The sequence below is a fragment of the Pelophylax lessonae genome, assembly GCF_965119305.1.
Source record: "Pelophylax lessonae genome assembly, chromosome: 3".
In the NCBI taxonomy this organism is placed as follows: domain Eukaryota; kingdom Metazoa; phylum Chordata; class Amphibia; order Anura; family Ranidae; genus Pelophylax; species Pelophylax lessonae.
The window spans coordinates 519,077,303-519,102,218 of NC_138770.1; the positions used below are offsets into that span (position 1 = coordinate 519,077,303).

At 40.7% G+C, this 24,916-nt stretch overlaps 1 protein-coding gene across 1 annotated transcript in view; it reads left to right on the forward strand.

The window, feature by feature from the left end:
- The window catches only part of ADGB (androglobin), a 488,973-nt gene that overhangs the window by 343,577 nt on the left and 120,480 nt on the right, over positions 1–24,916 (forward strand). The window contains exons 21-25 of the mRNA XM_082252536.1: positions 8,186–8,279; positions 11,762–11,893; positions 11,984–12,137; positions 23,968–24,155; positions 24,727–24,911. Of these exons, the coding sequence (XP_082108662.1) occupies positions 8,186–8,279; positions 11,762–11,893; positions 11,984–12,137; positions 23,968–24,155; positions 24,727–24,911 (753 nt within the window). The remainder of the gene's footprint in view (positions 1–8,185; positions 8,280–11,761; positions 11,894–11,983; positions 12,138–23,967; positions 24,156–24,726; positions 24,912–24,916) is intronic.

Sequence of the window (24,916 nt, forward strand, 5' to 3'; positions counted from 1 at the left end):
TTCGTCCTCCAGGTATTTTTCGCCAATTGACGGAAATAGAGAGTATATATTTCATAGAAGGGCACCGATCCGCCATAGTCTCTCCATCATTTATGCTGCCTTAATCAACCCACCCCCAGACTTTTCCCCTCCATTCCTGGTGCACTGGGAGTCTGACCTAAACACCAAATTTACAGAGCCCAAAAAGAGAAGATCCTCCATTTTGCACAAAAATCCTCGATAGCCACCAAGGTGCAGGAAACAGGCTACAAGATCCTCACGAGGTAGTATAGGGTGCCCTAAATTTTACATCCTTTCTTCCCACAAGTCCCAGACACATGTTGGCGGTGTGATCTTGATCGGGGGACCTTGTACCATATCTTTTGGGAATGTCCACAAATTAAACCATTCTGGCGAGCAGTAACCGACACCATCAAGCACTTAACCAAGGTAGACTTAACAGACGACCCTGTGGCATGCCTGCTCCACCTCACTCGAAGGCCCATCAAAAAATATAAGACATTGTAACGTCACCCCAAGTATAACAGGGGTTACAGTCGTCTAGGATAATCCGCTCCCGAACACCAGGACAGCTATCGACCACTTCAATCCGCCATACATGAAGCCCATCATTAATTCCCCCCCCCCCAAGTACGAGATAAGGCTCTGTAGTGAGGTTCGATCAAGAGTAACTCTCTTCTGCTTTATTGAAAGAAACACAGCATTTATATATACTTTGAGAATACCACATGAACAATGACTGTGTAATTACCTCCCTTTGTAGTCAGCCAGGTGAGCTCATTAACATGCTTATCAATAGTCTCAGACCCAATTAACATACTGTCCTATTTTAGACAAAAGCACTTAGTTAATCAGTAGGCATTCTTTAGGAGGGGCTGCTGGAAACAATCCCCCCCCCCTCTCTCTGCAGCTAATACACATTGAATTAGCAGACACGGCGTCTCTCCTATTTCCTGGATGCCCAAATTAGGAGTTGCACTTCCTGTGCCTTACAGTTTACAGGAATAAGGTAGATCTCCATATTTCCTGAGAGATATGGGTAATGCATATACTGTCCCATTTGAAATAGTCCAAACCATATTCTCAGTGTACACCACCCTCCCGGTCACCCTGCATCCATAAAAGATGCAGGGTGACTTAAACATAAGAAAGCCACACAAGGCTGGACATGGTGCCTCCCAACCTCTTTAAAGGAATCTGGGATCCACAACCCCCATGCCCAAAGTGACTCCTGTCACAGACATCCCTTACTATTCATCTCTTTAATGCAGCCAAGGCCTGTATACCTCTTTGCTGGAGATCAGCTGTTCCACCCATGAGGTCTCTTTGGTTCTCCAAGGTCAATGAACTCAGGGACATGAAGGATATGTCAGCCACTCCATACAATCATGAGAGTCTCTTGCATGAAAAATTGGGGCCGTGGAAATATTTTACCCTTACGGATGACTACCTACAGGAAATTTTGAAGTCTGGCTGAGTGGCAGGGGGACACGGGGGGTCGAGGTCGGGGAGCCACTCCACACTTTATTCTGCTTCTTTCTCCCTTCTTCCTTTTTTCCCTGCATTTCTTTTTCTCTTTCATTCATACCCTGTTCATTATCACTATAAGATCCTTTTCAAATTCCATATACAGTATTTACATCCCTTGAGATCTTTATGATCACCCCGCTCCTAATTTCATAACCTGTATCAACCAATACCTCTCTTTCAAAAAACTTATTTACCTCCAATTGTAAAGGGGTTCCGTCAGCCAGTTGACTCGCCTGTCGCCAGCCAATTTAATACGTCCTCATTTGGTTGTCAATTGCCATGTTTAATGACCTTGTTAATGGCATCTCTGAGAGGTGTACACTATCGTACTTTATGGGTCCTATGCAATTATATTTTTTGTTATTTGCTAAATCTTGATGTTTTGTGGTCAACCTGATATGTTATCTTTAACATTGTGTGCTATGTACCCTGTCATCTCATGTTTTGGCATTTCCCCTGTTTGTATCGCAACCTTTTACTAAAAAAAGGAATTACAAAAAAGAAATAGACCACATTGCATAGTATTCTGGAACAATTGGATATGCTTCTAAGCTCAAGCATACAAAAAATTATGTATAGACATCTCCGAGTTATTTCAATTGTCTGGACTGTTTGCAGTATAATGAATATAGGATAGTAACACAATAAAATTAACTTGAAAAAGTGCACTTTACATACATACATGCAAAAGCCTCAAGCCCTACAATAGGGAGACTTTATACCTCATGGATAAGTGTCTGAGGATTGATCTGTGTATTTTACCCATAGCAGCCAGACATGTTGAAAATGAGGATGCCCATTCAGCAGAGGATCAATGAGAAGATGCCCTGCTGAGTGCTCATTCAGGTGACCATGGTGGACCTATGTGTTGGATCTATGGGCTGCCAGATGTAAACGGATTTGTGTCTGGTTACATTAGGCTACATTTGATCTGTCTGATTTAGTACCAGAAAAAAAAGGACACAGGACTTGGACACATTTGTGTTATTGTACACATGCCTGCCCATAGGCCTGCATGAAGCGTCCGACCAGGTCAATCTACAAAACTGACAGGCTGACCTGATCAGAAAGCCCATTCAAAAAGGGCCTCAAACATGTCACAGCTGAGATGTGAAATAAGCATGGGTGAGGCTAAATCAAGTGATGTTTAACAAGTGCTGCTTAGGGAAGATAATAATGGTTAGATGGGAACAGTTTGAGGAATACTTGTTTATGATTAATGTTTTAACCCCATTCCCACCGCCCCAGCATCCCTTTGAAAATTTTGAATGCCCAGGAGGTGGGAAGGATTGACAATCATGTCACCACTGTGATTGGCTGTCATAATAGTCACATAATTGGAAGCTGGTCCTACTGGCTACCAATGGTTAGTTCAGACCGAGAGCTGTCTTTGACAGCTCGGTTTCTGTGCTCGGAGAATGCAGTGAGAACACTTTCAGCACAAAAACATTGGCTGCCCAGTGATGCATGTGTGGATGTTAAAGCCCACCCTTTTGCTGCTATTACTATGTGGGTGGCAACAGGTTAATTTTGTTTTCAATCACAGGATATCCCACTTGTGAATCACGTTTAGGGAGTAGTAAATGATATGTGTAGCAGGCAATGAAAAAGGTGTACTGTCTGCTGTCAATAGTAATAGTACCTAATGTGTAGACCCATAAAGGAGGATAATTAGAAGTATTTTGAGCAAAGGTAATTTTCCCTATTTCACAATTTATTAATGGGCACACGGGAAACACACCTTATGGCAAATAACATCCTAGCCCTTCGTTGTCCCTGGGTATAGCAAGCATTCCATGCTACATATTCAAGCTAAACAAGGGGAGTTGCCATTCTCTTAAACAAATAGCATATAAGGTTCTTCATCTAGTTACTGACCCAGAGGGGAGATATAGTATCCTTATTCTAGAAATTAAAGCAGTGGTGTATGCTTTTCTAAATATGTATATTCCTCCTCCCTTTAACCAGAGGGTCCTGTATACTGTATATAAAAAACTTGCCCCCCCCCCTGCAATTCTTTAGGGTTTGCATAGATGAGGATTTTAACACAATTTTGAATCCACAGCTGAACTCCAACCCCCTTAGGGCCTATTTGCCAGATCTGCTCCATTGGACCCAGGCCTTTGGATTTACAGAACTTTGGTGGTGGAAACACCCATCAGCCAGAGCTTACTCCTTTTTGTCTGCCACTCAAAAATCTTTATCAGCTGTGAAGGAGGCATCCTATTTGTCTTTGGGTCTTTTCAATCATGCTCCCCTAGAGCTACATATTGCCTTCAGAGATACTAGACACCTAAGTTGCTGGCAGCTTGTGCCTAAATGGATACAGAACCAAAAGGTTGGGGAACTTATTTCTCTTAAACTGGCACAATGCTGGGGGCTTAATTAGGGTTCTGCCTATGTATCTATGGTATAGGATGCTTTTAAGGCCAACATGCAAAGGGAATATATCTCTTCCATAAAGACAGATAGATCTAAACTTTCCTCCCAAGTTCAGCACTTGGACTATTGTGCGATGACTCTAGACAATTTCAGCTAACTTCCACAGGCAAGGCATGATTTGTCTCTCCATCTTACTTCTGCTACACATCTGGATCTCAATTCCCTGGCTAGTAGAGTTTTCAAGTCGGGGGATAAGCAAGTTGCTTGCTTACTTAGTTGCGGACTCAAAGGAGTGGAGTTACTAAAACTGGACAGCACAAAATCAGATGCAGCTGTGCACGGTAGCCAAGTCAGACAGTAATCTCTGAAAATAACTTTTCTGATTGTACTATGATTTCTGATCCTGACCTCATTTTAAGAGAATTGAAAGATTATTATATTCGATTGTATAGTCAAATTCCTAACGTATTGGATACCGCTCTCCGTAAGTTTTTTTGAAGCCCTACAGCTGCCCACTCACTCGACCAGTGAGATTGCGGACCTCGATAAGGAAATAACAGTTGAAGAAATTGAAGCGACCATACGTTCTTTTCCTAATCACAAAACACAGGGCCCAGATGGTATTCCTGAAGTGTGGTACAAGATGTATGCTTCAGAGCTTGCTCCTAAACTCAATGGCCTATTTTCTAATGATAAAGCCCACATGGCGTAGCCTCCATCTATGTACCAGGCCCATATTGTGTTAATTTCTCCACACAAGGGAATGAGTTAGAGCAATGACACACCTTCCCCCATTTTCCTTCTCCCCTTTAGTTATCCTGTATAAGAAAAAAGTCAAATAGCTACTGCTGTATTCTCCTTTTAGAAAACTTATAGTTCTCTGGGAATCCTGGTTTAAACCCAATGACCTGGGTTTTCTGTATATTTAAAAATTATTGTAAAACAAAGATCTTACATACTGTACATAGTTAAAAACATCATTTTACAAAAACGTATAATTTTGACAAAGAAAACCGATAAAACCTTTAACTGGCTTCACACCTATATATTATGTCAATGGACAGTAAAATGCTTTGTTATAATGCATACTAATGCATTGTATGGTACCGCATGCCACTGTGCAGTGCACTGAGGTACCATTAATTCCTAATGAAACCCCAACACATAAATTTCATAGGAATCATCATTTCAGCCCATGCGTTGCCTTGAAAATATTGTTTGGCAGTGTGTTGCAGCCTTAACACAGCCCAGAGGTGTGAATGAGCCCTTACAGATTCATAAAGGGCATAATTTACCATTGCCATGGGACATGTGTGTTACAGACAGTGAAGAACAGCATATATGCAGAAATACCCATGCTATACCCATCCTCAATAAAGCTTAATTCAGAAGAGAGATTAAACATACCTTTACCTTCACCGAGAAACCTAGATTGAGTCTTAATGCATACATGTGGACACTCACTTAGGGTATGAATGGAAGTTTTGAGGGCAGTTTGGGCTTGTCAGAACATGACTGATTACAGATACATAACAATGCATCACTTTCCCAATATTTTATCCCACATTCTGCTGTTTCCTTGGATTATTCATGTCAGTTTATCAGAAGTGGCATCTCTCTGCCATACACAGCTTTCTATAAATTGTCAGATTTATCTGTTCTCCTCTTAATATGATGTGGCACAGCAAGAGCCTAGCAATTAAGTATAAGATCTGAAAAGTAGTCTCATAGTGCTTGGAAGCATTGACAGATGAGACATGAGAGGTGTTTACTTGTAAGACAGGTAGACTAAATTCAGTTTCCAAGCAACAGGACTTTAAATGCATTACTAAGGTTTAAATGCAAAAAGAAAAAAGGTGTTTTTTTTTTCTGAAAATGTCTTTGAACTCAGCAGATATAGCAAACATCATTCAGAATTATTTGCACAGATGAGCAAAAAAAATCAAAATCAGATTGTGACTTGTAACTCAAATTCATTCAAAGTATCCATAAATCAATCATATCTAGCCCTGAGACGAATCAGATGAGAATCCATCTGCTTCCAGGTCTGAAAACCTGAATTAAGTGCATGTAAGGCACACTAATCCTACGTTCACACCTATGCAATTTTTAGTGCATTTTGCAGTTTGCAAAAATTTACTACAATCCATTTAACATGGTTTCCTATCGTACACGTTCACATCTATGCGTCTTTCAGCCGATGCATTTTTAGAAAGGGTCAGGGACTTTTCCCACAGCAGTTTGCATTTTTCATGTTTGACTTCAGTGGAGCGGCACCAAAAACGCAAGTGTTGCGTTTTAATTGCATTTTGCGTTTTTTTTAAAAACTTTACCACAATGTGTATAGCTGGTTGCTAGGGAGCAGGCTGTGAAGCTGGCTGCCACATCCTTAACAACTGCTGAGTCACCAGCTGTGTGGCAGGCTTCGTGAATGACGATGGATCTACATCGAGGGACATTGTGTTTTTATTTTTTAATAAAGGAATTGTCAGATACTCTTGTACTGTTTATATTCACTTTTACACTTTTTTGGTTAATGGGTAGGAGTACTATGTGCCCCTTACTCATTCACATGGGGGGGCTTGGATCTGGGGGCCCCCTTGTTAAAAGGGGCTTCGATATTCTGATAAGCCCCCTGCCCACAGACCCCAACAACCACAGCCTAGGGTTTTAGGGGAGAGGCCGTTGTTCCCATTAACATGGGGAAAAGGTGCTGTGGGGTGGGAGAAAGCACCCCCCCCCCCCATGTTGAGGGCATGTGGCCTGGTATGGCGTTTATTCGTCCCCTTCCTTTCCTGACCTGCTGGGCTGCATGCTCGAGTAAAGGGTCTGGTGTCAATTCTTTTTTGTTTTTGCTTGGGGTTCCCCTACAAATCCATACCAGACCTGAAAGTTGTTAAGGACATGGCAGCCAGCTTCTCAGCCTGCTACTTAGCAACCAGCTATAAACTTTGTGTTTAAACAGAAAAAAAAAAAAAAAAAAATGCAAAATACATTAAAACTGCATGCAAAAATGCATCAAAAATATGCTTTTAAAAATACAAAACAGATGCACAAACCTGAAAACCTCATCAACCGCAACCGCATAGATGTGAACCTGGACTAAAAGTACCTTTTTCACCTTGGGTGCAATCTAAATGTCTGTTATCCAAGCTCATATACTCTTGTCCCGTGAACTGGAGTGAATATTACTTACCATACAATCTTCTTTAACCACTTCCATACCGCTGGACGTCATTTGACATCCTGGGCTTTGAGTGGCGATATCTGAATGATGCCTGCAGCTGCAGGCATCATTCAGATATAATTTTTTTAGCCGGCGATTCTCCTCACCATAAGAACAATCATAGCGGCTGTACAGCTTCCCAGTCTGTAGGAGAGATCTGTAGGAGAGAAAAAATAAAGGGAAAGTGTAAAAATTAAAAGATAAAAATAAAATAAACAATAAAAAAGAAATGTAAAGTTCCCCTGCCCACGCAGAAGTGAACGCATACGTACGTTGCGCCCACATATGTAAATGGCATTAAATCCAAACATGTGAGGTATTGCCGCGAACGTTAGAGCGAGAGCAATAATTCTAGTTCAAGACCTCCTCTGTAACTCTAAACAGGTAACCTGGAAAAAATTCTAAAGCGTCGCCTATGAAGATTTTTAAGTATCGGAAGTTTGGCGCCATTCCACGAGTATGTGCAGTTTTAAAGCGGGGCATATTAGGTATCTATTTACCCAGTGCAACATCATCTTTCACATTATACAACATAATTGGGCTAACGTTAGTGTTTTCTTTTTTTTAATTCATAAAACTGTTTTTTTTCCACAATCATGGAACAAGCAACACAATCAGATGTAATCTAGGATGTTTTTAATATTTATATATTACTTGTGTGGTGCAGTCATTTTATAGGGGTTGTGATATTTTTCTTGATTTCATGTTTGTATGTTTTCTGTTTCTAATGCCTGGCTAGCACACCAAGGTGGGGAGGTCCTAAAATGTTATGGCTTTTTTTTTTTTCTTTTTTTAATGAATCCACTCAAAATCAACATTTTGGCTAAAAGAACTAGGGCATACCTAAATGTGTATAGACTGCTATACCCATATCTGGTTATCATAAAATTACTAATCCTTTTATAAAATTATACAGGATTGCACTCTAAAATGGATAAGGATACCTAAGTCAGTTGAGCATCTGCAGCAAAATTAGCAATCCTTCTGTCTGATTCATTTACTAAAGCAATGCAACTGGTTTGCTTCCTGTTTTTGTTCAAAATATAGGAACCAAAGAAAATACAATGGCTAAGACAACCTTGGACAGAATTTCTATTGCCGTTGAATCAAATGCTGAACACTATGGTATTGGCCTTCTGAGGTATATATGAATTGAACAGATTTGCTGGATATGTGTGTGGTTGTTAACATGAGCATTGTAGATATTGCATTCAAAGGACAGTTAAATGCTATGCAAAGTAGATAATGGAAAAAAATCAATACTACATATTTGTCAAATATACTGTATAAAATAAGCACTTCAAGATCAGGCACATGTAAAAATATCTATTTAATTTTGTACAGTGACTCAGATTTACTAAACCAATAGATCAGACTTATTAAATGAGCAGAGCATGTTCAATTTAAAAATTAACCTTTATGAAACAAAAAAGAATTTTGCTTTACAAAGAATAACCACAGTTGCAAGAAAAAAAATCCCAGGATTCTAACTTGATGATAGATGTCAGTACAACTTTCCTGCATTCACTAAGTTAACTAAAAATGTACTCCACAAAAAGTAAATTCACTTAGCTTAGTGAATAAGGTGAAGCTTTGCTAATATCAGTCGTACAATCATTTGCAAGCAAAAATAATGTTGTTTTTCAATTTCCCCTGCACATCATTGGGAATTTTTTTCCAAGTAAATTTTCACATTATTTCACCTAATTCACTATATTAACCACTTAAGCCCCGGAGGATTTGGCTGCTAAAGGACCAGGGTTTTTTTTGCGATTTTTTACTGCGTGAATTTAACGGACAATTGCGCGGTCGTGCGACGCTGTACCTAAACAAATTTGACGTCCTTTTTTTCCCACAAACAGAGCTTTCTTTTGGTGGTATTTGAACACCTGTGCGATTTTTTGATCACGCGCTATAAACAAAAAAAGAGCATAAATTTTGCAAAAATAACAATATTTTTCACATTTTTTTTATATGAAATTCCCCAAAAAAAAAAGTAAAAATCAAAATTTTTTAACATTTTTCGGCCAATTTGTTTTATGCTACCTATGTTTGGTAAAAAAAATCGCAAAAAGCGTATTTTGATTGGTTTTGCGCAAAAGTTATCGCGTTTACTAACAAAGGGAAAGATTTTTGTCATTTTTGGTGTTTTTTTTTTTAACGCGTAATGGCGGCGATCTGCGATTTTTTTTCGGTACTGCGACATTGCGGCGGACAGATCGGACCCTTGACTGACATTTTTGACACTTTTGGGGGTACCAGTGACATTACTGCAGTAATCAGTGCTATACATATGCACTGTTACTGCAAAAATGACACTGGCAGGGAAGGGGTTAACTTTATTGGACAGGGAGGGGTTAAGTGTGTCCTAGGGGCGTGATTCTAACTGTGTAGGGACATTCCTATTGGTGTAAAAGCAAAGATCAACCGTTCTACATAGTAGAACGGACAGATCTTCACTTTTACACAGGGAGAACTGACAGGCAGCTTGTTTACACAAGCTGCTCTGTCTTTCTCCCTTCACAGGAGCGATCGTAGTGTGACTGGCGGACATCGAGTCCGCCGGTCACACGCACTGACTTGTCTGTGAAAGAGCCGCGGCGGGCGCGCGCCTCGGCAGGCGCGCGCCCGCCCGCGATAGGCTCGCAAGTCAGTGACAGGCGAGTGACGTACCGATACGTCACTCTGCCTGGCCGGGGCTGACCGCCGCAGTATATAGTCGTGCGGCGGTCGGCAACCGGTTAAGTAAAATATCAGTTTTGAAGTGAACATGCTCTACACTTTTTTATTACATTTTTTTTAAATCAAGACCAATTTTTATATTTGGTGCAAAAAATTTGCAACAAGTACGCAAAACCAAAAGAACCAAATGAGAAACTTATGTCATATCCCTTGTTTTTTAAAGATTTATTTTATATATATATATATATATATATATATATATATATATATATATATATATATATATATATGAAAGAGCCTATTCGGGTTCTTAATATACCAAAAAAAGTTGCACAAAAAGTGTTCAAATAAAAAAAAAGAATAGTTTCTCAGTGACGGTTGCACGCACAAAATGTCCACATATACATATTAATTACAATGAAAAACATGTTGCGCAATCAATATAAAGTGCATAAGTTTAATCAAGTAATAAATTCTTATATATCAAAAAACTGTAAATACGTAAGAATGTCTTAAAAAAACATTCATAAATAAGCCAATAAAGTCCATCAGAAAAAAGAAGAAGAGAAGCGCTCTTGTGCAAAAGTTAATTTATAATTGCGTATCAACAAAACAATGGTAACCCATCCTGAAAACTTGGCTCCCGATATCCATCCATCCCATGGGGATACTGGAATAAAGTGCAGCCAGACCCTCATCTTGGGGTCAGAGTAGCTGGTAAGTGGCTTGACAGTTGGGTGTGCACTTTTGGGTGTGAAGATTTTGTTATCCAGATGGAAATATGGATTTTTGTTTTATGTTGCAAGTATAAATGAACCTTTTGCACAAGAGCACTTCTTTTTTCTGATGGACTTTATTGGATTATTTATGAATGTTTATTAACAGTTATGAGATGTATATTATTTTTTTACTTTATGTTGATACCGCAAAACATTTTTCATTACAATTAGGGTTCTTAATGAGCTTCTCAAAACAAGTGTAAAAATCTAACAACTGTACACATCGGAGCCTACATAATTCTGATTGTAGTGTTACTATTTAATTAATCTATTACAGAGAGCTAAAAAGGCAACTACAGGCTACTTTCTTTGCCTGTTTCAGCTCCTGCAGCCACTGACACTTACAAGAGTACTTATAAGAGTTTATTGATAAAAAAAAATCCTGCTTCTTAGAACAGGAAAGTAATTACCATATTTAACCATATAATTATCAGAAAGTGGAATATGTCCTTCAGCAAAGATTTCAGTATTAGCAGTGTACAAGCAGTCATGATTGTGTTTACCAGCCCCAAAGTGCTTTTCAGGAATGCAGCTACATACTAGAGGTACTAGTAGTAGTAATGAAGATTTATCCATAATCCATCAATGTGCAAAATGTTGAGGAGGCCAGGTTCTGCACCTTCTGTTTGAGAAGCTCTGTTCCCTTTTGGTCTAACTGCTCAAAGTATGTGGCCTGCCTGAAAAATCCAGGTCTAAAAAAACAGTGGCAATGTTTTCCTAAAGAGACTCAGCTACTGCATAGAAAGATATGAAGCAGCACCTAGAGGTATCCGCAGCAATCGCCAAAATCTTCCTGTCATGGCTGAATTTAATGGCGGTCTAATTGGCAATGTTTCAATGCTAGTTTCGGAGCTTGTGAAAAATCCCCGCCTTCACACTTCCATATTGGTCCATTACTATGATGGGCATCCATATTGGTCAACAGGAATGTGCAGGTAGGCAAGCTTCAGGAACGAGTGCAGGGGCTTTGACTATTAGAAATATTGAAGATTCACATGTAACAGGAAAGTTGCAGAGGCTGATGTGGGAATGAAATGTGGACAATTAAGGTTACCTGTACATATCTGCTACAGTTGCCTCCCTCCTCCCTTCAGTGATAGAATCAAGGAAAACCCGAACAGTATGTATTCCATATCTAATTATAGCAAATATTATTTTATAGGTACTTGCTCAGACACAGCCCTGCTTCACATGATTATCCCTGCTATGAAGATGAGCAATACAGGATAACATTCACTGATTATACAGTTCCCTACACGGATCAGCCTGCAAATTCATGGTTTGTGGTGTTCAGGTAAAATAGAGCACTATAGTATCACATTTATTTAGATGGTAATATAGTATTTTGTTTGTAAGAAGGAACTGTTCTTTTTTTTTTTTCTAGGGAAGTATTTCATGTCTCAGAAGATATGCTTGTTGTTCCCAAGATGTATACTAGCATCCCGGTCTGTGCACTCCATGTTGTAAACAATGATACACTGGAGGAAATCCCCTGGCTGTTTAACAAAGTAGTACCTCACCATTATACCAAAAACAAGGTGAGTGATCAGTAGAAATTCATATGGCATTATTATTATTGTTTATTTCTATAGTGCCAGAGGAGAACAGCTCTTTTGATAGAATGCACTGAATTATTTACTTGTTACTGCCTCGGTGGAACAGTTTACATGGAAACCAATTAGAAATGCTCTGTTTATAAGGTTAATGTGTTTGTTCAGTAATATGGTACAAACAGCATTGTGGATTAGCCATTAGCAACCCACCAGCAGCATGCAGAAGGGAGAATTTTGAAAATGCAACCAATTAATATATATACTAAAGTTTGTCATTAAAGTGTATATTGTTCCAAAACGTTTTCTTGTTTTGAATAGAAGGATTCGAACCCCTGTCAGAGGTATACTGCTATCTAGGGCTCCCTAATGGTGGCCATACACACTTCCATAGGCGTGCGCACAGGGTGTGCCTGGGCACACCCTAATCACCTAGGGCACATTAGCATTATCGCTCTGTTTGCCAGTGAGGAGATGGGAAAGATCTCCCTCGGACCTGCTCTGCCATAAGAGAAGTGCCACACACTTCTATTTCACTTTGCCAGCAGGGAGAGTAATGTACCGGGGCCATATACATGTAGGCAAACACATGCATGTGTATTTAAACTTTGGGGTGCACACCCTAATGCAATAGGCTGCGCACACCTATGCACACTTTGATGGTCGATTTTTTTTTTTTTTTTCGATCAAGCCCCACTGATAGAACGCTCTAGAGTCAACAACCCTTTCAACCAATATGGCACTCACAGGAAAGTGCATTTTGAATAATAGTTAAAATACGATTGCTTCTCTGTTTCCACTATGTAACCTCATATTCTCCTCAGTTTACTGTGAAGCAATATAAGATCCAGGTTTCCTGCTTGAACCTTCACTAATAAAAAATGGATAACATCACTCTTTCTAATAAAAAGTGAACATCACTCCTCAGTCTCCAGTGAAGCAATATAGGATCCAGGTGTCCTACTTGAACCTTCACCATAAAAAAATGGATAACACCTGCCGGGATAGTCCTTCGCCATATAGTAAAAATGCGCACTCACCACAAGGATATGCTGTCTAGATATAGAACCGCGATAAACACTTGTTACATGGTATCTATCAAGGTCTCTCCCTCTCTCCATAGGTGGTCTGGTTCAACCAGTCTCCTCCACTTTACCAGGTCAGTATGGATACCATGTAACAAGTGTTTATCCCTGTTCTATATCTAGACAGCATATTCTTGTGGTGAGTGTGCATTTTTACTATACGGTGAAGGACTATCACGCCGGTTATTATCCATTTTTATGGTGAAGGTTCAAGCAGGACACCTGGATCCAATATTGCTTCACTGGAGACTGAGGAGTGATGTTCACTTTGGTAGAAAGAATGACTTTAATTATTTGACCATTTGGGGACACTTATTATATTTCACTATTTATGTATTGAGCGCTGCAATCATTTTTTTTTTTTTTTTACTGGTGTGTTGTATTTATATACGTATTGCCTGTGGCTTTTTCTTATTCTTATTTTATTTTAATAGCGCTGATTTTATTTTTATGAATCTCATATTCTGATGGCTTGAAATACAATTGTATTCATGAACATAGTATCTCAGGGCTTCTGACTGATGAAAAACAATTGAAAATGTTCCACCCTGGTCAACTGAGTTTGATTTAAATCCGATCTAAAGGGAGTCTAAATCGAAGGGAAATTATGGCTATTCGATTGTTTGCTGATGTGATCCTTTTAATCTAATCGCACATTCATCGGATAATAAGTGTGAAGCAACCATTAGATAGATTTACTCTCACAACCTGCTGTGCTAACATTTTTTAAGACAAGAAGTGAGGGGAACTCTCTAAGGCCCCGTTCACACTGGGGCGATCCGACTTCCCCAGACGACCTCCGAGGTCGCGGTGCGAGCAGCGCGCCGCAACCTCGGAGCGGCCGGCACTGACTTCATAACATTGAAGTCTATGACGGTTGCCCCGGGTCGCCCCAAAGAAGCTCCGGACCCTTTTTCTAAGTCGGAGCGACTTGTGTCGCTCCTATTAGAACGGGTCCGCAGCTTCCCTATGGAAAGTGACCTACGGTGACCTGTGAGGCGACCAGGTCGCCTCACAGGTCTCCCCTGTGTGAACGGGGACTAACAGTAACACAGACATAAATAAAAATGTAAGTAGCGAGAAGGCCAGTTTTTGTTTATTTATTTATTTTTCCCTGTTGCAGATTTTCACTTACATTTTGTCTGGTAAAACTTTTGTCAGCAGAACAGGAAGTGAGGTTAAATCTACCCAATGAGTCTCCAATAACAGTAAAAACCAACAGGAGTTCTTATCTTTCCCCTCCCTAATAAAAACTAAAAAAAACAAAGTTTTGGCTGGACATACACTTTAAGTGAGCCTTACTGTATCGCATTCTGAAAGGTCACCTGTCATTTTCCACAGAAGCAGGATAGAAAAAGTAGACGCTACCGTTTATTTATCTAAATCTTGCGTATTTTAGAAAAGTATTTTAAAACTGGACCTATTATTAAAATTCACACTTCTTACAGCTCAGTATTACACATAATGACATCACCCAAGCACATAAAATATTTTGAGTAAAAAAAAGTATGTCTTTCTTCCCATGAAGCTAAAAAAACATTGCTCTCAAGCTACCTCGTATGACCTAAAGCTTTGGTAAAAAAAGGACCTGCGCTCTGTCTATCATATCATTGTAGATGTTTCACATCATTAGAGGTTACAAAGAGTCTGTTGTTTTTCATGAGCCAGGCATTGGCTGGTGGAAAAAGCAAGACTTTTCAGCAGGATAAGAGGATCAGAGGGCACAACCATTGCGAAGTACAACAAATAGGAAGCAGAACCAATTTATATAATAAACAAATATGACTGCCCTATGTATATATTTGTAATTACAAATTGTACATAAAATACAGTTTTCTTTTACATACATGTACATTTAAAAAAATATATACATCTTGAATTTCCCAGAAATTATTGTTTCAGGAGAAATATATTCTTCAGCTAGAAGACCAATAAAATTGCAAAATATTACCATTCCACCCATCTTTTGAATTCATCATTATATTTAAGTTCTTTTTGAAACTTGATTTTCTTAAAAAATAAAAAAGATATTATGTTTTATATTTTAGAGTGTCTATTGCTGTCACGTTTTCATTGCTTTCCCTCACTTCCTGCCACTATATGGGTGAGTGTCCAGTTCTCACCAGAACAGGAAGACACCGGCATCAATAAAAACCCTCACTCTACTAAAATATTTTGCCTTTTGTCTATGCCCATGCTGGAGAAAATTTCTGTTACTCTGTGTCCTGAAAGAAATCTACTCAATAGGGAGAAGCAGGGATAAAATCCTGAAAGCGGCTCTAAATTTTAGCTGGTGCTGGGCTTTTGAATTTGAGATAAAACACAATCATTCTTCTTTTTATTTAAAAGTGTTGGATAAACATCAGCATTGTTTTATTTAAAAGCATAGAATAGTAAATGCATGTACTTTCAAAAGCTGTCACTCTCTGCCGACACTGAGTAAAGGAATATCTAAGAATTCCCTGTGGTGAATACATTACATTTATTCACCCGTAGTTTTTAGCAAAAGAAACAAGGCACCCTAAAGTTTCTATCCTGCGGAAAGCACACGTTGCTTTTCTGTAGATGGTGGGAAATGTACCTTCAGATTTTTTAAGTAAGGTAAAAGTAATTATAATTTGTTCTGTAAAGTTAATTTGCCTGGAATTTGTGTGGAGTTTTATTCACCAGAGTCTAAATGAACTAATTTAGCACTGCAAATACATGCCTTTTTAATACAAATACGCATCCACATTTACACTATATTACCAGATGTATTGGGACACCTGCCTTTACACGCACATTAACTTAAATGGCATCCAAGTCTTAGTCTGCAGGGTTTAATATTGATTTTGCCCACCAACAGCTATAAGCTATAACAGATTCAAGTTGTCTGGGAAGGCTGTACACACGGTTAAGGAGTGTGTCTATGGGAATGTTTGACCGTTCTTCCAGAAGCGCATTTGTGAGGCACTGATGTGTACAAGAAGGCCTGGCTCGCAGTCTCCGCTCTGATTCATCCCAAAGTTGTTCTGTTGGGTTGAGCTTAAGACTCTGTGCAGGCCAGTCAAGTTCTTTCACCCAAAAACCCACTTATCCATGTCTTTATGGACCTTGCTTTGTGCACTAGTGAACAGTTATGTTGGAACAGGAAGGGGCCACCCCCAAACTGTTCCCACAGCGTTCGGAGCATGAAATCGTCCAAAATGTCTTTGGTATGCTGAAACCTTAAGAGTTCCCTTCACCGGAACTAAAGGGGCAAGCCCAACCCCTGGAAAACAACCCCACACCATAATCCCCCCTCCACCAAATGATTTGGACCAGTGCACAAAGCAAGGTCCATAAAGACATGGATGAGCAAGTTTGGGGTGTAGGAACTTTACTGGCCTGCAAAGAGTCCTCAACCCAACAGAAAACCTTTGGGATGAATTAGAGCAGAGACTGTGAGCCAGGCCTCACACATGCCTTCCTGGAAGAATGGTCAAACATTCCCATAAACACACTCCTAAACCTTCTGGACAGCCTTCCCAGAAGAGTTGAAGTTGGTTTAGCTGCAAAGGGTGGGCCAACACAATATTGAACCCTACGGATTAAGACTGGAATGCCAATAAAGTTCATGTGCGTATAAATGCAGGCATCCCAATACTTTTGGTAATATAGTGTATCTTTTGCTGATTACTTTCCTTTTTCTGATCATCTTTTTGCTGAGTACTTTATAGTGCATTGTAAAACTATGAACCATAGTTTTAGAGCTGGTAATAGTTAAGTTAAGTTTTTTTTATTTGTGTGTGTGTGTTCCATCAGGGAGATGTCCCTTCACTTCCTGTTCAAGAGACACAACAAGAAGTAAGAGAAGATCTCTCCTAAGTGAGGACAAATCCCCCTTAGACAGTTGTCACCATGAGAGGTGTCCATTGGAATATTTTCCCCTCACCCCCTGCTCCAGTGAAAACTCTAAAAGTTTGAATTTCCTATCGTCTGGTCTGGTGACATTGTCCACCAAGATCTGCAGTGAGAGTTAATCTCCCCAGCATGGCAAAAACAGCAATTGATACCTGACAATGTTGCAACAATGGAGCAACGTTTATAGCACTCTCTAACCCTGATCCCATATATTTACAGTCATTTTAAGTCTAACTCCAGTCATTTTTGTTTACCTTTTAGATAGAGTGCAAGAGTTAAAAATCAGAAGCTAAGATGGCAGCTTCCTTGGCTGTAAAGAATAGAAGTGTTTAGTTCCACCTTTATACACTTTTAAAATTAAATAGATCCAAAACTGATACAGTTTCCCTTTCAAGCAGTACCAACAAAATAAAAAAAGGTTGGAGCAAAAAGCCAAGAAACATAAGAGCAAGGCCTACATAACTGGGCTTTGTAGTGGTTTAGGCACACAAGGGGTTACAGCTTGAAGGATATGGACAGGCAGAGGGTTGCTTACCAAATGTTGGCTTCAGGTAATGGGCTGGGGGCCTTAGAGGTTGTTAGCAGGTTGTGTGTAGGTCAAAATCAGACTGAGGTGAGACACAGAAGAGTTTCCTACCTACCTTCCCTGAATATTGTATTAATATTCATGGCTTTGACTTTGTATTTAGTCTATTATTTCTATAGTTGTAGAATAGTAGGTTGGCAGGGTCCTTGTGGTGCACATAGAACCAAATATATTGTTGCAGTGTTTAGTATTTTCATTTACTAATTTGCCTTGGAACTGAAACTTTTGTCTGAAAATGAAGTCCTGCTAGATCAAATACATGTCTATACTCTTTAAAATCCAGTAATACACTGTCTCACCCTGGTCTGCACATGTTCAGGTGCTCTCCATTTTTCGGTCAATTTTCCGATCTGATGAAAGCCTAAAGATTTACTGGTGCTGAGGGGCTCTGGGCTTCAGCAAAATGACAGCCCAAGCAAGAATAAACAGGTACAAGGCTGGAGGCAATTTACAGCACACACTCATTTTGGTAACATAAGTAATAATGTGGAATGTATGTTCCTTGTTAAAGAACATACTTATTTATCAAGTTGTTATAAGTAAAGTTCCACTCCACAAGTTTAAAAGGCTAAAAATAAAACCTATGTTGCTCACAGCCAAAGTTAAAAAAGCTAAAAATAATAAGAAAAGTGCTTTTAATAAAGTATAAAAATTTAGGAACACTATCATTGTTTAATTGTTACAAAGAATATAACAGAATATGTAAAAAGGAAATCAAGGATGCAAAAATTCTAAATGAACGACAGATTGCAAAAGATCGTAGGACAAACCCCCAAAACTTCTTCAAATATATAATTAGTAAAAAGGTCCGGTTTGAGCATGTAGGCCCTTTACAAAATAATCTGGAGTGGGTGACTGGGGACCAGTGGCGTCACTAGGGTTGGTGTCACCTGGTGCGGTAAAACATGGTGTCACCCCCCCCCCCTATATTCGGGCCTGGCAGCAGCTCAGCGTTGGTGTTTTTTGAAGCAGGTTGCGACGGTCAATAAGGCATACAGGATAGCATGTTAGGCACTTCCTAATGGCTCAGTCCCTAGGAGCAGTAACGGATAATGGCTGACAGGCCATCCTGCCAGACCCAGCAAACATTTTTCAGGAGACGGTCAGAGACTGCGGAGACATTATACAGGAGACGGTCAGAGACTGCGGACATTATACAGGAGACGGTCAGAGACTGCGGACATTATACAGGGGGTGTTGGAGATTGCGGACAATATACAGGGGGTGTTGGAGATTGCGGACATTATACAGAGGGTGTTGGAGATTGCGGACATTATACAGGGGTGTTGGAGATTGCGGACATTATACAGAGGGTGTTGGAGATTGCGGACATTATACAGGGGGTGTTGGAGATTGCGGACATTATACAGGGGGTGTTGGAGATTGCGGACATTATACAGAGGGTGTTGGAGATTGCGGACATTATACAGAGGGTGTTGGAGATTGCGGACATTATACAGGGGATGTTGGAGATTGCGGACATTATACAGGGGGTGTTGGAGATTGCGGACATTATACAGGGGTGTTGGAGATTGCGGACATTATACAGAGGGTGTTGGAGATTGCGGACATTATACAGGGGTGTTGGAGATTGCGGACATTATACAGGGGTGTTGGAGATTGCGGACATTATACAGGGGTGTTGGAGATTGCGGACATTATACAGGGGTGTTGGAGATTGCGGACATTATACAGGGGTGTTGGAGATTGCGGACATTATACAGGGGGTGTTGGAGATTGCGGACATTATACAGAGGGTGTTGGAGATTGCGGACATTATACAGGGGGTGTTGGAGATTGCGGACATTATACAGGGGTGTTGGAGATTGCGGACATTATACAGAGGGTGTTGGAGATTGCGGACATTATACAGGGGTGTTGGAGATTGCGGACATTATACAGAGGGTGTTGGAGATTGCGGACATTATACAGAGGGTGTTGGAGATTGCGGACATTATACAGGGGGTGTTGGAGATTGCGGACATTATACAGGGGGTGTTGGAGATTGCGGACATTATACAGGGGTGTTGGAGATTGCGGACATTATACAGAGGGTGTTGGAGATTGCGGACATTATACAGGGGTGTTGGAGATTGCGGACATTATACAGGGGTGTTGGAGATTGCGGACATTATACAGGGGTGTTGGAGATTGCGGACATTATACAGGGGTGTTGGAGATTGCGGACATTATACAGGGGGTGTTGGAGATTGCGGACATTATACAGAGGGTGTTGGAGATTGCGGACATTATACAGAGGGTGTTGGAGATTGCGGACATTATACAGAGGGTGTTGGAGATTGCGGACATTATACAGAGGGTGTTGGAGATTGCGGACATTATACAGGGGGTGTTGGAGATTGCGGACATTATACAGGGGTGTTGGAGATTGCGGACATTATACAGAGGGTGTTGGAGATTGCGGACATTATACAGGGGTGTTGGAGATTGCGGACATTATACAGAGGTGTTGGAGATTGCGGACATTATACAGGGGTGTTGGAGATTGCGGACATTATACAGGGGTGTTGGAGATTGCGGACATTATACAGGGGGTGTTGGAGATTGCGGACATTATACAGGGGTGTTGGAGATTGCGGACATTATACAGGGGTGTTGGAGATTGCGGACATTATACAGGGGGTGTTGGAGATTGCGGACATTATACAGGGGGTGTTGGAGATTGCGGACATTATACAGGGGTGTTGGAGATTGCGGACATTATACAGGGGTGTTGGAGATTGCAGACATTATACAGGGGTGTTGGAGATTGCGGACATTATACAGGGGTGTTGGAGATTGCGGACATTATACAGGGGTGTTGGAGATTGCGGACATTATACAGGGGGTGTTGGAGATTGCGGACATTATACAGAGGGTGTTGGAGATTGCGGACATTATACAGGGGTGTTGGAGATTGCGGACATTATACAGGGGGTGTTGGAGATTGCGGACATTATACAGGGGTGTTGGAGATTGCGGACATTATACAGGGGTGTTGGAGATTGCGGACATTATACAGGGGTGTTGGAGATTGCGGACATTATACAGGGGTGTTGGAGATTGCAGACATTATACAGGGGTGTTGGAGATTGCGGACATTATACAGGGGTGTTGGAGATTGCGGACATTATACAGGGGTGTTGGAGATTGCGGACATTATACAGGGGGTGTTGGAGATTGCGGACATTATACAGAGGGTGTTGGAGATTGCGGACATTATACAGGGGTGTTGGAGATTGCGGACATTATACAGGGGTGTTGGAGATTGCGGACATTATACAGGGGTGTTGGAGATTGCGGACATTATACAGGGGTGTTGTAGATTGCGGACATTATACAGGGGTGTTGGAGATTGCAGACATTATACAGGGGTGTTGTAGATTGCAGACATTATACAGGGGGTGTTGGAGATTGCGGACATTATACAGGGGTGTTGGAGATTGCGGACATTATACAGGGGTGTTGGAGATTGCAGACATTATACAGGGGTGTTGGAGATTGCGGACATTATACAGGGGTGTTGGAGATTGCGGACATTATACAGGGGTGTTGGAGATTGCGGACATTATACAGGGGTGTTGGAGATTGCGGACATTATACAGAGGGTGTTGGAGATTGCGGACATTATACAGGGGGTGTTGGAGATTGCGGACATTATACAGGGGGTGTTGGAGATTGCGGACATTATACAGGGGTGTTGGAGATTGCGGACATTATACAGGGGTGTTGGAGATTGCGGACATTATACAGGGGTGTTGGAGATTGCGGACATTATACAGGGGTGTTGGAGATTGCAGACATTATACAGGGGTGTTGGAGATTGCGGACATTATACAGGGGTGTTGGAGATTGCGGACATTATACAGGGGTGTTGGAGATTGCGGACATTATACAGGGGGTGTTGGAGATTGCGGACATTATACAGAGGGTGTTGGAGATTGCGGACATTATACAGGGGTGTTGGAGATTGCGGACATTATACAGGGGGTGTTGGAGATTGCGGACATTATACAGGGGTGTTGGAGATTGCGGACATTATACAGGGGTGTTGGAGATTGCGGACATTATACAGGGGTGTTGTAGATTGCGGACATTATACAGGGGTGTTGGAGATTGCAGACATTATACAGGGGTGTTGTAGATTGCAGACATTATACAGGGGTGTTGTAGATTGCAGACATTATACAGGGGGTGTTGGAGATTGCGGACATTATACAGGGGTGTTGGAGATTGCGGACATTATACAGGGGTGTTGGAGATTGCGGACATTATACAGAGGGTGTTGGAGATTGCGGACATTATACAGGGGTGTTGGAGATTGCGGACATTATACAGGGGGTGTTGGAGATTGCGGACATTATACAGGGGGTGTTGGAGATTGCGGACATTATACAGGGGGTGTTGGAGATTGCGGACATTATACAGGGGGTGTTGGAGATTGCGGACATTATACAGGGGGTGTTGGAGATTGCAGACATGCTTCTGTAGTATACAAGAGACTGGAGGCATAGTAGATGACATATTACAGCAGCACTCTCCTAAAACGTAAAATACTGTTGAAGTTCAATTTTTTTGAAGTTAAAAAGAACATGGATGATCCCTTCCAGTGATAATGTGCCAGCAGTGGAAGGGTTACCTGCAATTTGTCTCGTCCCAGCTTCTCTTATCCTGACGAGTCTGAATGCCATTCAAGCAGCGTGGTGTGGTGTGCCTCCTCCCCCCTCCTCCTCTACACTCAGTCAGGAAGTAAACATGATCACAGCAAGAAGAGGAGGGGCGGATTCAGTGAGTGAACTCCGAGTCCGTACTCCGTACACACAGTGACAGAGAAGACTGCAGGCAGCTGGAGAGACATCCCGGCGTGTAGACAACCCGCTACCCGCACACGCTGCGGGCATTTCAGGAATGTTGGGACTCTTAGGCTTAGGTGGTGTCACCCCTCTGGCGGGTGTCACCCGGTGCGGACCGCCCTCCCCGCACTCCCCTAGTGACGCCAGTGCTGGGGACCAAGAGAAGGCAAATGTGTTAAATTCTTTCTTTAGCTCTGTGTGTACAAAGGAGCATAGGGGAGCTCATGTCCATAATGAGGATGGTATTGACACAGCCCCAAATGATCCACAATGGCTCAAAAGTGATATGGTCCAGAAAAATTTTGACAGAATAAAGGCGGATAAAGCACCTAGACCAGATAGCATCCACCCACGCATTCTAAAAGAATTAAGCTCTGTAATTTCAAAGCCTTTGTTTCTAATTTTTAGGGACTCGTTAAGGACTGGAATAGTACCACTGGATTGGCATGGGGCCAAAAGGCCATTAAAAAGGGATCAAAGTCTTTGCCAAGTAACTATAGACCTGTTAGTTTAACTTCTATAGTCGGGAAGATACTGGAGAGTATAATATAAGACCACATAGATGAGTTCTTGCTGGAAAAAAATATTTTAAGCAACAGACAGCATGGATTCATTAAAGACATAAGTTGTCAAACAAACCTGATTTCTTTTTATGAGGAGGTAAGTAAAACCTTGGATAGAGGGGTAGCTGGGGACTCGGACTTGGATTTTGCAAAAGCGTTTGACACAGTTCCCCACACACGGCTAATGTGTAAGGTAAAGTCTATAGGCTTGGAAAGATCAGTTTGTAAATGGATAGAAAACTGGCTAAAAGATAGAATTCATAGCGTAATGGTTAATGATTCTTACTCAGAATGGTCTAAGGTTATCAGTGGTGTACCCCAAGGTTCAGTGCTGGGACCCTTACTTTTTAACATCTTTATAAATGATATAGGGTCTGGGATTAAAAGTACCATTTCAGTCTTTGCAGATGACACCAAGCTTTGCAGTGGAATAACTTCCTTACAGGATGTCTCCAACTTATATGCCGACCTCAGGGCACTGTTTTATTGGGCAACTATGTGGCAAATGAGGTTTAATGTTAATAAATGTAAAGTTATGCACTTTGGGGCTAAGAATATGCATGAATCATACATACTATGGGGAGTAGAACTGGGGGAATCCATAGCGGAGAAGGATATGGGTGTTCTGGTAGATCATAAGCTTAATAATATATCGATCCACATCATATGTCATCACAAAGTCCTTTAGTGCTTCCACCTAAAGCATTTTACCAGTTTAAAGTAAATAAGTGATTTTCCTAACAGCATTTTTTTCATTCTACCTGCGTAAGTATACTATATTTAAAAAACACTCAGTAATACTATTATTTTTGTCTTTAGAGTAATACAGTGTTTATGTTCATGTTACAGAAGGGATACACATTCATGGCAGAGGCGCATACTGGGGAGTTTGCTTTATCAGCTGGGAAATGGAGACTAAGGCTTATTGGTGCCTGTTGCCCTTTACCATCACTGTCCCGCGACATGGTAAACAATTCTTTTTCTACAAGAGAAATCAGAGACTACTATATACCTCAAAGAAAAGATGTGATATTTAGGTAAGTCTAAATGGAATTTTCATTAGATGAATGCCTGGGAACTACCACATGAAAATTTTAAATATCCTAACTCCTCACATGGGATTTAGTTACAAGCAGCCACTTTGTCTCTGCAATTATTTCAATATATTCTGTACTTATTTTTAAATGCCAATTTCTAGATGCTGATTGGTTGCAATGGGTTACTGCACAGAAAGATAAGAACTCTTTTTTGCATAAGACTTTTTGTTATCAACAAAATGAAGTGAAGATGTGATGTGATGAGAGTTGGAAATGCTGATATCAGGCCGGGCCAGCCATGTACTCTTTTTTCTTATTTTTCAATGTCATATTTTTTTACTGAACTTTGTCTTTTTTGTATTGAAGAGATTTATACAAGAATACTTTCAGTTTAGACTAGACAATTATGCAAAGTATTCTGTTTCATCTTTAGATAAAATTCTCAACACATAGGTTATTCATTCTTTGTACAAAGCCATAAATCTCCTGTCAAAATCTGTCAAAAGGACACTTCCTGTCTGTGCTGCTTCTGTAACTTAATTAATTCTTTGTTCTGCCCTTGTGATAAAAGGTACACCGTAAAAGCAGCAATAGAGCATATTGCAACAGTTCACGTACAAACCTCAAAGTCAGATGTATTCATCAAGGTACAGATCTTTGATAATGATGAAGAAGTTGTAAGTGTCACCGGCAAAGGTCAAGCAGTGATTCCGGCGTTTTGTTTTTTACCCAATGAAAGACCTTTAAGTTCTTATTGTAAG